This window comes from Petaurus breviceps, unplaced genomic scaffold, assembly GCF_028583685.1.
Source record: "Petaurus breviceps papuanus isolate PSGF00001 unplaced genomic scaffold, PetGlider_PUasm1.0 76, whole genome shotgun sequence".
Lineage (NCBI taxonomy): Eukaryota > Metazoa > Chordata > Mammalia > Diprotodontia > Petauridae > Petaurus > Petaurus breviceps.
Window position 1 is genome coordinate 51,725,934 of NW_027186473.1, and position 17,566 is coordinate 51,743,499.

At 39.3% G+C, this 17,566-nt stretch overlaps 1 protein-coding gene across 1 annotated transcript in view; it reads left to right on the top strand.

Annotated features, from left to right (window-relative positions):
• The window catches only part of ARHGAP10 (Rho GTPase activating protein 10), a 392,686-nt gene that overhangs the window by 164,001 nt on the left and 211,119 nt on the right, over positions 1-17,566 (top strand). The window contains exons 5-7 of the mRNA XM_069105012.1: positions 4,250-4,360; positions 8,231-8,335; positions 15,578-15,707. Coding sequence (XP_068961113.1) covers positions 4,250-4,360; positions 8,231-8,335; positions 15,578-15,707 — 346 coding nt within the window. The remainder of the gene's footprint in view (positions 1-4,249; positions 4,361-8,230; positions 8,336-15,577; positions 15,708-17,566) is intronic.

A 17,566-nucleotide genomic window follows, 5' to 3' on the forward strand; every position in this document is an offset into this window, starting at 1 on the left:
ACACACACACACACACACACACACACACACACACACACACACACACATATATATATATAGCTGTTGAAGAGAGTTTCCAGTCTTTAAATAATTGAATGGTTTTTATTGTGGGAATTTGTGTTTTGGGCAGACATTGCACACAATCAATGCTTCCTTCAGTTGACTCTGGTCATAGAAAATTCTCACTGGTTCACAAAATATTTATGACCACAACAGGCCCTATTTATTAAGGAAAAAATCAGTCATCTAATTAATATGCCCCCATATCACTCCTTTGATGAATCATGGTCTCCTGTCCTCCCCAGATTTTGTTCTTTTTCTATGTTCACATCCCTGTCCCCTGAATTATATAAGAAAGCCTTCATGGCTAGGAGGTGGGGGGAAGAATTAACAGTAGAGAATGCTTATTCTGTCCATTTACAGCATAGGTGAGGATGGAAAAGACTGAATCATAGATCATATATCTGAGACAGTGCAATTAAGATGGAAGAACATTGGAATTTGAATAAAAGACATTTCTTTTACTTAATATTTCTGTTTACTCACCAAGATTCATGTATACTTAATTCTTAGCCCTCAGGATTTTGAGGCAAAAGTGCCTAAGCAGGGGCATGCTGATGTATCAGCTTATGCTAATACATTTTCAGTGTGAGCATCTACAGCAATCAGAATTACATATACTGTAGAATTACATATATTACATTTATCAGGATTATATATGTTCTGATTCAGAAATCAGGAATTGATTTGTTTTTTGTTTTGTTGATTGTCTAGCCTTTAAGAAAGTGATGGAGAAAATGTTGATAATGCAGGTTAAATGTAAAAATGTGTCCTATGCTTCTTTGGAGAGCCAATTCTTAAAAATTTACTAATACATTTCTGCTTATAAACTATAAAGTGTTCCATCAGTGTGATCAAATAGTTGTTCAGAAATCCTTGGGACAGTTGTGTACCTGCTTTTAACAGAAGAATGCCAGGGAAGAAAACTGTGTGAGTGTGTTCCATTCTGAAGTGGGTCATGGGAGGAAAGAAACCCTTATCAGGAGGAACATTTGAACCTTGTAATAAGGGAAGCAGGTGAGCTAATCTTAAGGCTGGCAGAATAGATGTAATTCTGGAGTTTTGAAGGGATATTCTCATAGGATCATAGATTGAGACCTTAGATTCTGTCTAATCAGCCCCCTACTCCTCATTTTATAGTTAAGGAAACTGAGACTTAGAGACTTTAAATAGTTTTGCTCAACATCAAAAAGGTAGTAACAGGTAGAATTTGAATCCAGGTTCTCTCTCACTACAGTGTGTAATGTTAATGGAATATAAGATTTTCCCCTGACCATTAATAGGCCTCACATGGAACCCATTAAGCAAAGCTTGCTTAGGGGAGACTTGCTTGTGGGAAGGCTTTCACACCTTTTGTTAATTTCTAATTAGGCACTGAGTCAGAAGGGTTGTGCTGCCTTCTGGCTCTACGGTATATACATTGAGGTTAGCATTTTGCTTTAGGGCTCATTCATTGGAAGAGTGTTCTTGTGATTTGACCAGATGAGACTCTGGGTAGCTGTTAAGGAGTTTCCCTGGCTTTGAAAAACCCAGATGTTGGTGCTTCTCTCTAAGTATGTATTGCTTTGGTCAGACAGTTGGATCTATCTATTGATCTGTGTTAATTTCTCAGACAGAAGCCTTGTCTTTTGGTCTTTAGTTCTCAGCTTGTATTTTCTCTATTTTCTTTGTTTGAATTTTCTCTGAAGTTCAGGGTACTGTTTTTGCCCTGAACTAATGAGTATAATTTAAAAAGATTGTTGACCCCTGGAACAGCTATCTTTCCTAGTAAAACAGATTTAACAACCTGTGATAGCAGCCATCCTGGGTATGCCAGTGTGGTTGCTGCTACACAGTGCCAGTGTTCTTTCCACTGTACCAGTGGAAAAATTCACTGATCTGGTCCAAGACTTATCTGAAATACAGAGCCTTTCAACATTTTGACAAGTGGTCACTTTTACTTCTGAGGGGGTAAACATAGTGGGTGAGTGGTGGCAGCATTTAAGAAGATGGAGAAGATAGAACCCTCCTTTGCTTCACTCTAGATGAAGTCTGCCATATTTTCATTGGGGGTTAACTCTCAACTCTTTTGGGGCAGTCCCATGCCTAGCGTTATGGACCACTTGAACTAGTGAACAAGCATTTATTAAGTGTTTACTATGGTAGTCATTTGGTATACAAAAAAGGACAAAATACATGATCTTTGTTCATAAGGAACTAAATTTCTAATGGGGGAGATGACATGTCAATAACTTGTGTTCACATGTATGCAGAATAATCACTATCAAAACTATCTGATACTGGTTAAGAGATAGAGTGCTGGATCATTGGAACAGATTAGTAGTAAATGACCATAGTAATCTAGTGTTTGATAAACCCAGAGACTCCAGCTTCTGGGATAGAAACTCACTTTGACAAAAACTGCTGGGAAAACTGGAAAACAGTAAGGTGGAAACTAGGGATGGATCAACATCTTGTGCCGTATGCCAAGATAAAGTCAAAATGGGTACATGATTTAGATGTAAAGGGTGATACCATAAACAAATCAGGAGATCATGGAATAGTTTACCTGCCAAACCTATGGAGAAGGAAAGAATTTATGACCAACCAAGAGATAGAGAATGTAAACTGAATGAAATGTAAATTGGATAATTTTGATTTTATCAAATGAAGGAGTTTTTACATAAACAAAATCAATACAATGAAGATTAGAAGGAAATCAGAAAGCTGGGAAGCAATTTTTACAGCAAATGTCTCTGATAAAGTCCTCGTTGCTCAAATATGTAGAGAGCTGAGTCAAATTTGTAAGAATACAAGCCATTCTCCAATTGACAAATGGTGAATGGATATATAGGCAGTTTTCAGACAAATCAAAGCTATCTATAGTCATATGAAAAAATGCTCCAAATCACTAACAATTAGAGAGCTGCAAATTAAAACAACTCTGAGATACCACCTCATACCTATCATATTGGCTAATATGACATAAAAGGAAAATGATAAACATTGGAGTGGATGTAGGAAACTTGGGACACTAATGTTCTCTTGGAGTTGTGAAATGATCCAGCCATTCTGGAAAGCAATTTGGAACTATGCCCAAAGGGCAGTCAAACTGTGCATAACCTTTGAATCAGCAATATCACTACTAGGTCTGTATCCCAAAGAAATTAAAAATGGTGGGAGGAGGAGAAAGAACCTCTGTGTACAAAAATATTTATAGCAGCTCTTTTTGTAACAAAGAATTGGAGAGGATGTTTTTCGATTGGAGAATGACTGAACAAGTTGTGGTACAGGAATGTAGTGGAATGTTATTGTGCTATAAGAAATGATGAGCAAGTGGATTTCAGGAAAACCTGGGAATATTTACATGAACTGATACAAAGTGAAATGAACAGAACCAGAACATTATAAATAGTAATAGCAATATTGTACAATGATCAACTATGGATGCCTTAGTTATTCTCAGCAATACAATTGTCTGAGACAATTCCAAAAGACTCATGAGGAAAAATGCTATTCACATCCAAAGAACTGATGGAACCTGAATGCAGATTGAAGCATATTATTTTCACTTTGTGTGTGTATGTTTTCCTTTTTGTCTGTTTCTTCCTTCACAACATGACAAATAGGGAAATAAGCTTTACACAGTTACTTCTATACAGCCTATATCAAATTCCTTACCATCTTAGGGAGGGAGAAGGGAGGGAGGTAAGGAGAAAACTGGGAACTCAAAATTTTTAAATGAATGTTAAAATTTACCTTTACATGCAATTAGAAAAAATAAAATACTATTAAAACGATATATGCAGAATAGAAAGGAAATAATCACAGAGGGCAGTTACTAGCAGTGGGGAGTGAGGGGGACCAGATGTCTGGGAGTTCACCCATCCTTTAGCAGAGCCTTATGCCTACAAGAGGACTATAACTGGGACAGTGCCATTGCAGCCACTCCCTGGCATCCCCTGACTTTCTTCCACGCCCAGGCCAATTTTGCTAAAAGAAGCTTTGTCTTCAAAGCACTGGTTAATTGAGGTATGTGATTTCCACATTTATAGAAGGACTAGGTGTATTATTTTTGCGATTGTTTCTCTGATGCCTGGAGCCTTCTTGTTCAGTTTTTTTTAAAGCCTGTATAGTCAGTTTACCTTATCATATGGAGAACATCTTTCCAGTGCCTGTAATTTTACCCATCTGCATTCTTTGAATACAGGCAGACATCCAAGTGGAACAGAATCGAAAACACTTCTATGAGCTATCTCTCGAATATGTGTGCAAGCTACAAGAGATCCAAGAAAGAAAAAAGTTTGAATTTGTGGAACCAGTAAGTGTGTGTATGTATATATATGTGTGTATATATGTAAATATATGTATATGTGTACATATATATTTATATTTTGGTAAATAAATTTTTATTGCTGTCTTATTTTTACATTTTCCAGTGTGGGCAGTTAGTTGGAACAGTAGAGAGAATGCTGAGCCTGGAGTCAGAAAGACTCATCTTCCTAAATTCAAATCTGGCCTCAAATACTTGCTAGCTGTGTGATCCTAGGCAAGACGCTTTAACTCTGCCTCAGTTTCTACATCTGTAAAATGAACTGGAAAAAGAGACGTCAAATTCCACCAGTATCTTCACCAAGAAAACCCCAAATGGGGTCCCAGAGAGTTGGACATAACTGAAACAGCTGAATAACAACAAAAAAGAGAAATAATATTCCTCCACTCCCTCTTCCTCTTCTCTTCTTCCTTCTCACTTCCTCCTCCTCCCCCTCTTCTTCCCCTTCCCTCCTTCTTCTCTTCCCCCTTCCTTGCCTCCCCTCCTACCTCTCTGTTTGTGTTTTGACACTGCTATTCTAGGGCAACTCTCTCAAACTGTAAGTTGAAGAATGTGTGATGGCCTGCGCTGGTAGTTCCTTGGAGTTACTTTGCCTTACCATGGAGTTCCTTGCACAAGTGACATCACAGGTTCCATTCCTATCACCACCCCTCATCTGATAATAACACTAGGATCATGGCACTGGAGCTGGAAGGGCACTTTGAAGACATAAATTCCAGCATCTTTATTTTGCAGATTAAGGAAACTGAGGCCCAGAGAAATTAAGTGATGTTCCTTGGGTCACACAGGTGTAAGTGGCAGAACTGGGACCTGAAACCATATCCTTCGACTCCTCATCCCTGACTTCCCAGTGCATCATTTTGTGCCATTGAGGAACTGTCACTTTGATAAAAATCAGTTTTTGATTGTATGTTGACATAAGACTCTGGTCAGCACAATGACCAAAATTAATTTTGACCTTATCTGTCCCATTGGGAACAAATGTGTATGTCATTGACAGAGAGCAACAAGAATGGGGTTATGTTCCAGGATTGGATCACAGTGAACCAGCTGAAATCATTGATTCAGAATCAGTTATGACTTTTCCTTTGCTTCCCAAACACAGACTTCCTTCGGTAGTCCTTGACTGATTTCAAACAGGAGAAATTACTGCCTGAATTTTACCACCCTGTCTGTGCTTTTGACAGTGTTTCCCTTGTCAAGCTCCAATCAAATAGACGTTTAATATGCACTCAATGTGTTCCAGCCACTGTGCTAAAACTCTGGACATAAAATCAGTAATTTAAGAAAAGTACCTGCCCTTTGGGGCTGCTAGGTGGTGCAGTGAATAGAGCACCAGCCCTGGAGTCAGGAGGACTTGAGTTCAAATATGGCCTCAGATACTTAACATTTACTAGCCATGTGACCTTGGGCAAGTCACTTAACCCCAATTGTCCTGCTCTCCCCTCTCCAAAAAAAAGAAAAGTACCTGTACTCAAGGAGCTTTTAATCTAAAAAGAGATAGCATTCAAAAGGAGGCAGGAAAGGGGTAAGGGGAATACTGGGGGGGGGGTACCCTGGTGTGTTGTTAGGTTGTTTTTTGCCTTTTTATGACCCGATTTGGGATTCTCTTGGCAAAGATACTGTGGTAGTTTGCCACGTCTTTCTCCAGCTTGTTTTATGGATGAGGAAACAGGTTAACAGAGATAAGTGACTTGCCACTTGCCCAGGGTCACATAGCCAGTATTTTTTTTTTGGGGGGGGAGGTAGAGCAGTTGGGATTAAGTGACCAGTAAATGTTAAGTGTCTGAGGCCTGATTTGAACTCAGGTCCCCCTGACTCCAGGACCAGTGTTCTATTCACTGCGCTACCTAGCTGCCCTGCTAGTGTTTTGAGGCTGGATTTGAACTTAGATCTTGCTGACTCTGGATCTGGGGCACTATCCATTGTGCCACCTAGCTGCCCTTGTGGGGCTGCATCTTCTTTTTTAGAGTTGAAGCCGGGCAGGGCAGCAGATGCACAGTGGAGTGGAAAGCAGAGTTTTCATCGGCTTATTGTTTTAAATTTGGAAGGGACCTTGGCAAGGTTAGGTGCCCTGCCTGACTTCCTTGACAGATAGTAAACATCAGAGCAAAGATTTAAGTCCAGAGTGTCTGACTTCAGAGCTGGCATTCTTTTTAATGTATGTGATTGGAGATGTTACTGGCTGAATTACCTTTTACAGGAGAGGCCATGATCTGTGGAGTGAACAGAAAAGAGTGTAGAGGAGTAAGGGGAGGCAGCAGCACTATTAGTGGAAGTAACATTGAATGACCTTGGGAATCAAGAGACATGATTTAAGCCCTGGATTTGCCACTAAGTAGTTTATGACATAGAAGAGTGATGCCATAGTACATAGAGTACCAGGCCAGGAGTCAGAAAGATTTATCTTACTGAGTTCAGATTTGGCCTCTGAAACTTACTAGCAGCTGTATGACCCTGGGTAAGTCACTTAGCTCCATTTCCTCAGTTTCTTCATCTGTAAAATCAGCTGGAGAAGGAAATGGAAAACCACTCCAGTATGTTTGTCGAGAACTCCAAATGGGGTCATGAAGAATCAAGACACGACCGAAACGACTGAACAGTAACTAAAGTTTATGACTTTGAGCAAGTAATTTAACCTCTCTGGGCCTCAGTTTCTTTAGCTGTAAAATGAAAATATTGGGTCATTGAATCTATACAACTCCTTTTACATTTAAGACCTATGAGCTCTTCCAGCACCCTCATTTTACAAATGAAGGCATTGAGGTCCAAGATAGGTGATGGCTTCTCTAAGGTCTAGGATGAGATCTCAGATTTTCTGACCTCCCGTGACTCTCTTTCCTTTTCATCATTGACTTAGCATTCTGAAATTCGAGAAGTTTGAAAGAAATTAGAGGTATGAATAATTCATAGCCTTAAAATAACTTTTCCAGGCAGTTTCCATAGGTATTATCCCAGTTTTTTAGGTGAGGGGAAATGTTATATTCAAAGATAATAAATGACTTGCAAGTTAGCTTCATATGGCTGGTAAATTTTGGAGGGAGGATTGGTATCCAGGTATTTCTGACTCCTCAAGAACCCCGTTTGAGACCGTCTTTTGCATGATGAGGAGTCCAGTTATTTTTGGGTAGAGGTACTGTGGCCCAGTGGCTAGAGAGCTGACTTCAGTGCTGAGAGGACATGAATTTAAGTCCCACCTCAGACAGCTACTGGATGTGAACCAAAGCATATCCTTTAAACCATTTCCTTCCAAGACTATGTTTCTGAGAAGGTACAAACCTGTGCTGGTAGAAAGTGTTTTTACCAGGGAAATCCCTGTCAGTGAAATCCCAGAACAAGTCTCCATTCCTTTTTTGAAAAAAATAAAATAAAATAATGGGTCAATTGGGGATGGTAGAAGGGAACAGAAGGATCTGAGAAAGGAAATTTGGGTCTTCTCTGCAATTTATTTTATTTCTTGATACTTTAAGAATGTAGTTAGTTTTTGATATTTCTTTCCCCTCACCCACTTTGAACTCTGCCTTGAATGCTACTCAATAGAACTCAATGTGTATGTCATATACCTGGCAGGGTATATGACATTCTCTAACTGTATTTTGCCTCTTCACAGATGGCATGTTTTATCACCCAATCTACGTGACTGAGATTGGTCATCCAAATTCATCTGTCTGTTGGCCGTTTAGCATTGTTTTCATCCATGTCCTTGTGTACATTTGTATGTACATTGTTCTCCTGGCTCTTCCATATACCTTCTTTAGTAAAAAGCTTATTTTAGTGAAATTTGCAGCTTGTGTAGGTTTCCTTCCTGTGCTAATGAAGCCTTTTTTTTTTTGGTGTGTATGTGTGTGTTTGCCACAGATGCTATCGTTCTTCCAGGGAATGTTCACCTTCTACCATCAGGGCCACGAACTTGCTAAAGACTTCAACCACTACAAGATGGAGTTGCAGATCAACATTCAGAATGTAAGACAAGGGCAGCCTCATCCATTAAATAGATGCTTGGAATTTTCACGAATAAGACATCTGTGGCTTCTTAAAAAATGTGTGTTTATGCCATTTTATTATATAAATAAGAAATAATGTCAACACACTGGCCTAGACTATTTATAATAAAGCACTAAATGGAAATTTTGAGGACGCACTGCCATCTTTTGGGTATTCTGTGGTATAACATAAAGCTGTTTCATGATAGCTGAGGGTTAAGCAAATCCTGACACCTAGTGGTGTCTAGTAGTATTTCTAGGAATACTTTGAACGTTAAATGGTTGCCCTGGTTTTACATTTACTGTTATAAAAAATTGCCTGTTGACCTATTTATTTGGAGAGCTTTAAAATATTGAACTACTTCCCAATATCTTTAGACTATCAGTCAATAAGTATTAAGCTCTCCTTTTATATCCCAAGCACTGACTTTAAATTCAATTTTCAATTCAGTCTTTTCAGTTCAAATTAATAAACTTTTCTTAAACTCCTTTGGGATATACACTATGCAGGATGCTGGGGATAGAAATTTAAAAAATGAAGCAGTCCTCATTCAAAAGGAGACAACAAGTACAAACAAAAGTATACACAGATTAATTGTAAAGAGTGTGAATACTTGTAAATAATTGTAAAGAGAGTAAATAAATACAAAATAGTTGATTTTAAATAATGAGAGAGCAAGAGAACACACTAGCACACAGTAGTAATTGAGGGGATCAGGAAAAGCTTCATTCAAAAAGCAATATATGGGGGCAGCTAGGTGGCTCAGTGAGTAAGAGCACCGGGCCGGAGTCAGGAGGACCTGGGATGGGTTCCAGCCTCAGATACTTAACACCCACCCACACACACACACACACACACACACACACAAAATGGCCGTGTAACCTTGGGCAAGTTACTTAACCTCAATTGCTTTAAAAAACAACAACAACAACAACAATATATGGGCTGCATCTTAACAGAAGAGTTGGAGGTAAGGAGAGACAGCCATTGTAAAGGGAGATCTTACATGAAGGGCAGAGAGAAGTGTGGTTTGATTGGCTTGGAGTAATCTCCATCGAGGCTGGAATGATGGCTTGGACATAGGTTTATTTTAGCTAATCCTAGAGGCAATAGAAAAATACTGAATTAATTAGGAGAGTAACTGGGTCAGATCTGCCCTTAATGACCTTCAATGTGTGGGATGGACTAGAGTGGGGAGAGATTTATGACAGGGAATCCAGTTAGGAAGCTGTGTTCCTGAATTAAGGTGGAAGCTTTGTGGAAACAGAAAAGGGTTTGAACGCTAGAGATTTAATGGAAAAGATAGAAAATTGCAAGATTTGGCAACCAATTAGATGGGGTAAGGGAAAGGGAGGAAATCAAGATCTTGCATATGGGAAATTGGAAGGATAATCATGAGTTTTGATAGAAATTGATAAGTTTTGAAGTTTAGAAGAGGAAGAGGATTTGGGGAGAAAAATAATGAGTCTAATTTTGGACTTTTGAGTTGGAACTGTCTCTGATATTTCCAGTTTGAATGTCTGATGGGACTAGATATTCAAATTTGGGAGTTATCTGTATAGAGATGAAAAGTTAAACCCACAGGACCTGATGAAAGTTATTTAATGAGAAAGTTGGATGAATGAGTAGTCATTTGAACAGGGGAAGGTTGCTTTCATTTTTCATTTAAAATGTAACTTCATGTGAAGTATGATCATAAAGAAATGTGACCTTTAAAAAAACTCCAGCAACATTGTAACTCAGATACTTGAGAGGAGTTATGATTTCATTGATGGTGACTCTCTCTTCTAGTCACATACATCATGACTCATTTCATGCCTTCTTGTTTTGTTCAACTCTTATCCATGCAGCTCTTGTCTGAATCCCCTAAATGACCCACTGAGTGGTGGGATCCATCCTATGCTACAGTTAATCCAAGGTGCTGTGTACTTTTCTTGTATGCTTTTGATTTTGTCAGGAAGCATTTATTTAGCACTTACTGTGTGTTGGGCACAAAGAAAGACAAACCAGCCCATCTTCTTTCTTCAGTTTAAATCTTGCCCTTGATGCCTATTAGATGGGTGACCCAAGGGCAAGTTATTTAACTACCTGTAAAATGGGTCTGAGAATACAGCTATGATGTACTGAATCAGCTTTTTAGTTAGGAAGACCCAGGTTAAAGTCCTAATACTGGCATATTAGGTGTCTGTCTCTTGACAGGACGTTTAATTTCCTCATACCCCCAGGCAGATCTTGAAAAACTATTGGTTGGAAAGTTCAAATGATCATTTAAAACCCCACTCCCCGACTCTACAGACCTCCCTCGGAGAGTTTTTTATGGGAATCAACTAAGATACATAAGATACTCTCAAATTTTAACATATGTGAGGTGGCATTATTGTAATGCCTGGAACATAATTTGTGGCTTAAGTAGTCAGGGACTTTTTTCCCCCTTAAAATATGTTGACATGGAAGGGAAAACTATGTAGTGTAATGGATTCTAGTCTGTGGTTGTATACATCCATAGTGATATGGAGCTTCTCAGGTGATGAAATGGTAGATAGAGTGACGTGCCTGTAGTCAGTCAGGAGGACCCCAGTTCAAATCCTGATTTGGATACTAGCTGTGCGACCCTGGGCAAGTCTCTTGACCTTCTCAGCCTTGGTTTCCTCATCTGTCAAGGGAGTGGATTAGACTCAATGGCTTCAACTCTTCTCAATTGCAGGCCAACCACTGATTTTTGTATAATCTAGCAGCATGATTAAATTTCAGGGTGTGATAGATACATGGTTTATGTTGTGCTCCTCTATTTTCAAAGCTGTTGAAAGGAATTGCGGAGGAATAAGTAACCAAAGAATTGCATGTTGGTAGTAAATCTGGTGGGTTTTTTCTTTTCTTTTTTTTATTTTTTAAGCAATTGGGGTTAACTAACTTGCTCAAGGTTACACTTCCAGTTTTTTTTTGTGTGTGTGGGTGTTAATTATCTGAGGCCGGAACTGATCCCAGGTTCTCCAGACTCCAGGGTGGTGCTCTTACTCACTGTGCCACCTAGCCTCCCCAATCTGGTGTTTTTTAAGCTTCCATTGTACTATTGCTTGGGGATGGGCTGCTAGTTATGTAAGGTGGATTAAGGTGAATAGTGAAATTGAGGAAAGGAGAGAAAGGTAAGAAATTGGAAGGAATTGGGGGCTGAGAAACAAAGAGAGAAATGGGTTGAAAAATAGAGAGAGGTCCAAGGGGAAAGAAAGGAAGAAGAATAAGAAAGGGAGGATGGTACTGAATTCAGGCCTTCTTTGTGACCAGAGGAACTTAAGTCTTTTTTCCCCCCAGTTAGGAACTGAACTAAAATCCCTTTACAAAGTTCATCCCTTTTATAATAGGCCTCTACAAATTAATTTCCTTCCCAATATTATTTTAATCAGGCCTATAAAAATGTACCATGTCACCATTTTTCTTCTGTGATAAAACTTCCAGTGACAGTATTTACTGTGAGAGGAGAAGGGGGGAAATGTGTAGTAGTAATTTTTTTCTTGAAATATATCACAGTTTTATATCTGCAGTTCTTGTATTAATTAAATTTAACTCAACACAAACCTTTGTTAAATGACTGATGTGTGATGCCTTAGGCTTGGTGCTAAGGATCTGAAGGTTAAAAAAGCAGCCAAGTCCCTGCCCTCAAATAACTTGGAATTTATCAAGGAAAACAGTTTAATCCAGCAAGCATTGTTAAGTGCCTATGATGTGCCCGGGAGGAAAACAAAAAGAATTCCTACCTTTAAGGATCTTAAAGCTATAGTCTGCAGACCAGGGATCCACAGAGACTCTGAACTTGTAGTGGATGGTTGGATCTTGTAGTGTGACCCAAGAAGAGACCTTTTCTCTCTCTTGATTTATTTTGTTCCAACTCTGGACTTCCCTTAAAGGGGAATACTTAAAATAGACACAAGCTATCACTAAATTTGAAGCTTCCTCAAATATATGGGAAAGGGAAAGGTCCCATGTAGGAGTTACTTCTGAACTGAGTCTTAATACAGGGATCTGTGGCTTCTAAGAGGCAGAGAGGTAAGGAATGAGGGATGCTCTAGGCATGGGGAGGGGGAGTGGTACAGATGAATGAGGGACACTGAGGCAGGAAATGAAATGTAACATATTAGGAATAGCAGGAATAGCAAGGAAGTCAGTTTTCTGAAACAAGGAATGTGTGAAGTGTTTGTAAGGTAGAGTTAGTCAGGAAAGATAGGTTAAAGCCAGATTATGAAGGTTTTAAATGCCAAAGTGAGGCTAGTATTTGTTACTTGGACTTACTAGAGTTTCTTGAGTAGTGGTTTAATTTGGATAGACTTGTATCTTATTTTGACAGCTGTGTGGAGGATAGATTGGAGAATGAGAGATTAATACAAATAAATAAAATCCAAGTTAGCATGTGATAAGGATAGAGGAGAGGTCTTGGCACGGCTAGCTTTGTAAGAAATTTGAGGAGGGAATCACTGTCAGTTTTGGAGATTAGGGAAGACAGACAGACACACAGAGAGTGTGTGTATATATACATATAAATAATATAAAATATACTCTATACACACTTTTCAGGTAAGTCTTGAAGGATGAGAAACATTTCTGAAGTCAGTGTCGAGGACATAGGCATGTGGGGATAATAACCTATGATAATTCATGGAAGTCAGAAGTCAGAAGGACAAGCAATAAAAGTGTAACTTGGGAACCATGTAGAGATTTACATTGGAGCCACATTGGGGAAGGGGATCTTAATAAGGCTTTTATAAATTCCTGCCAGGCTTCAGAGGTAATTCTTTTATCCTATAGGCAATGAGGTACCGTTGAAAATTAGGATTGACATGACATGCTCAAGTTTGTTGAAATAGGAAAACTGTTATAGATGTGAAAAGGATTGGAGAGGAAAGAGACTTGAGGTAGGATGGACCAGTTGGGAAGCTATTATAGTGGTGTGGGTCTGAGCTAGGAGTGATAGCAGTGAATGGGCAAGAGGGAATGCAGGTGAAAGATCAACCTGGCTTGACAGTCATTTTGAATGTGGGAAGTGACAGAGAAGGGAGAATCAAAAATAAAAAAATCAAGAATCAAAAAAAACTTGGGAAAGAGAATGATATTAACAGAAATAGGGGAGTTTTGAGGAGTGGATCCATTTAAAGGATACGATGATGAATCCAATTTTGGACATAATGTGTTTGAAGTACTGTCAGGATGATAAATTGTGACTGGATATATAGATTTGTTAATCCTCTGCATAAAGGTAATAAATGAAACTGGGAGTACATGAGCTTGTCAGAGGAGAGCATATAGAGAAAGGAGGGGTGAAAGAGGCTGAGGACCATACTTTGGGGGATATCTTCATGTGGGTAGATTAAAGGAGGGAGATGGACCAATGGAGAAAACTGAGGAAAAGTGGTCAGTCCTATCCTCTTGCAGGAGGAAGAGAAGGATGCAGTGTCATGGTATAGCGCCAGTACAATATTTACAGCACCCATCATCACCTGACTATAAGTATTGTATGATGTTTGATCACAAAATATGCCAAACTCTCCAGATAGAGGATAACACTGAAGGATTTATTTAGACACCAGAAAACTGTAAGCCAATTCCACCATAGTACCAAAGAAGCCATAATAATGCTGAGAACCATGCCATCCTTTAGCCTTCCCACAGAGCAATATTTACTCACAAAACTCTCTGTCTCCTTGCCTAAACTCCTTTGTCCCCAACTGTCTGGCTATCTCTCTACTGCTTCCTGTGGGCTCTGCTTCTCCTCAGCAAACTCCTCCCACCATAGGCTCCATGTGACTACATTTAGCCTAATAGGGGGCAGAGAGTATCTTCACAGCAGGGAAGCTCTTCAAACTCCCTCCTAGGTCTATTAAAGGGCAGGGAAGCTCTTCAAATTCCCATCACCGTTACACATGGAAACCAATTTATATTTTTCTTTGTTTCTTTGCTTGTAGCTGTTTTGACTTCACTGTTTTGAGTTTGTACCTTGATCTTCACTGTCATCATTGTTAGCTTTTTATGGTTGGATTCTTTTGTTTTTGTTGTTGTTTGCTCATATTTCTACTGTTTCTTGATTTGGAACTTTATGTTAATGTTAGGCCTTGTTCTCAACTTGGGCAGCAGGGGGAAGAGGCTCTGTCTCAAGCTTTAGGCTCTTTTTCACTGCTGTTTTCAAAGCTAGTTCTGGGAGTTTAGAAGTTTTTAGTGCTCTCAAGGTGGTCTGATCTGAGGAGAAGTGGTCTGCAATCTAGTTTTTACCCAAGAAGGGCCTTTGATCCCTTGGAATCATAATAGATACTTCTCCTTGAGCCCCTTCTCCCTTGGGACCAGAAATGATAATACCCCTCAGGGCTTCCTCTTCCTCTTGACCGAAAGTGCTGCACTCTTGAACCATGACCCAGAAATGGAGTTGCCAAAAAGAGTCTGGTCCTGTGTCCAATGCTAGCACAGGATTTCCCTGTAATCAGTTGCCAGGTCCCCTTACTGACTCTGGCTTGAGAACTCCCAAAGCTGCTACTGTTTTCCTCACCACCATCTAGTCCCACCACTGGTATTTCTCCCGCATGGGCTCTAGGCCAATCACTTCCCTCACGTCACAGATCTTTCTAACCTCCTAAGTTTTCTTGGTCTGCAAGAATGTCTCACTCTGACTTTTTTTTTTAACTCTGCCTCTCCAGAATTCAATTTGAAATGTTTTCGTAGGGGAATGTTGGGAGAATTCAGCTATCTCTGCTCTACTATCTTGCATTTTTATTTTCCATTGATTTGAAACTCACCTTATTATCTCCTTGTTTGCACATACCCCCTTCTTCCATATCCCACATGAATTTAAAAAATCGATTTTTTTTGAGTGGAAACACTTAGATGTGGGCTTTGCAGCTCAGCTATTGGCCTAAGACTTAATTGATTTTTACTGTCAGAGACCTAATGCTAGTGACTATACATTTGGTCATACACTCATATACAGCTTTAGAAATCCTTGTCACCATTAGTTTCCTTTTCTCTATTAACTAGCTTTCAGATTTTTTTTTCCTTCTGACAAGAAACACCATAAAGATGACCTAAAAGATGAAGGATAGCTGAATAAAATGTATAGAGACTTTGATTAAAATCTTTGCTTTTCTAGAGAATTAATTAATTCTAGAGAATTAATATAGATCTTTCAGTTTTACTCCAAATACTACATTTAAAGTTTCTTTACTGTTTGCCTTTCATTCATTTTAGACAAGGAATCGTTTTGAAGGCACAAGATCTGAAGTGGAAGATCTCATGAATAAAATCAGACAGAATCCCAAGGAACACAAGAGAGCAAGCCAGTTTGCAGTGGAAGGCTACCTCTATGTCCAGGAAAAAAGTAAGAGGATTGCAATGCTGAACTTTAATATGATGAGTTCTTGTGGAAATCTCTTTTACCCATCTGTGCCCCCAAACACCTGGCATAATAGCCTGAAAAAAAAAGTCTGATCTTGTCACATAAAGGGATAGGGCTAGAGAGTCTCTAAGGTCCGTTCCAAATCTGTCAGATGATAGAATGGCTTGTTTTTATAGTTATGTGCTTGAATGTTTGAGCTTTTCTCTCTGTCATTTTCTTTAGAAATAGAAACTCCCAGGAGGTTAGGTAGTGCAGTGAATAGAGCACCAGCCCCAGAGTCAGGAGGACCTGAGTTCAAATCTAGCCTCAGACACTTAAGACTTACTAGCCATGTGACTTTGGGCATGTCACTTAAGCCCAATTGCTCTGCCTTTCCCCCTCCAAGAAAATAAAAAACAAAAAAACAAAAAAAAGTAAAAAAAAGGAATTTCCAGAACTAGCTCTGAAGACAGCAGTGAGAAAAAACCTAACGCTTGAGACAGAATCTCTTCTCCCTGCCATCCAAGTTGAGAACAAAGCCTAACGTTAACATAAAGTTCCAAATCAAGAAACAGTAGAAAAATGAGCAAACAGCAACAACAAAAGAACCTGACCATAAAAAGCTACCATGGCAACGGTGAAGATCAAGATACAAACTCAAAAGAAAATAACAAAGTCAAAGCAACTACAATCAGAGAACCAAAGAAAAATGTAAATTAGTTTTCCTGACACCTCATCCTTCCTTTCCTTTTGCTAGAGGAGAACACTGGCCACTTTTTCTTAGTTTTCTTCATTGGTTCATCTCCCTCCTTTATTTACTGTATAAATAGAAAAACAGATTGATAGAACATTTATTGAGTACTTATTGTTTTTTAGACATTATTCTTGAGATCCACAAACAAGTAAACAAGAGAACCTCTGTGCTCCAGGGCTTACATTCTGAGCTAGAAAGAGAAGGCAGGTGGCATGGCCCAGTGGGTGGGAGATGCTGCATATACTAGGAAGTGATTGGAAGTAAAATAGAGGTCTGGTTCTAGGCAAGATAAGATGAAAGCTAACTTTCTGGAGCAGCCTGGCTTCCCAAGGCTAGATTGTAAGGAGTCTGAATGTCTGTAGCTGTTTTTTCCTGGTGGAAGAGCTGTGATTAAATAAGAAGTTAGGTAGATGGTTAAGCTCAGTTCTTTCTGCCCATCACTTGGTCTTTCTTGTGTGTGTGTGTGTGTGTGTGTGTGTGTGTGTGTGTGTGTAAGTATTGGAGGGACCAGGATCTGAACTACTTTCTTCTCCCACATTGGGAGCATGTACTGGGGAAAGAGGGATTTGAATGCATGGTGGTGATGGAGGTAGAGGGGAGAAGAGAGAACTGAATGAATGGTAGTGAAAGGGGTAGAGAAGAGAGATAGAAGAGAAGAGAAGATGCTGATCATTTATTTTGGTGGGGACAGGAATTATCTTTGGCTCAGAGGTCTGTTGATTTCGAGTTGGAAGAAATCTTAGGCATCTCGTCAAGCTCCTTTAATTCAAAGATGGGGAAAATAAGTTCCATGAGGTTTAAGTGATTTACTCATCCACACAAGTAGTAAGTAGCAGAACAGTCTTCTCACACTAAAACCTTTCAATTCTACCATAGTGCTTTCCTCTTGGTTCTCCTACATATACTCATCAAAGCCAGGGATTTGTAACCTCTCCCCTTCTTCTTCTCTATTCTTATCTGTTCTATTATTTTTCTTCCCTACATAACTCAGCAGGAAAACTATGCACATATCAACTTGGAATGGAGGTTGGATTGGCTGAAGTGTTAGAAGAGGCCATATGGTATAGAGGAAGGAATATTGGATTTGGAGTTGAGTACCTGGCTCCAG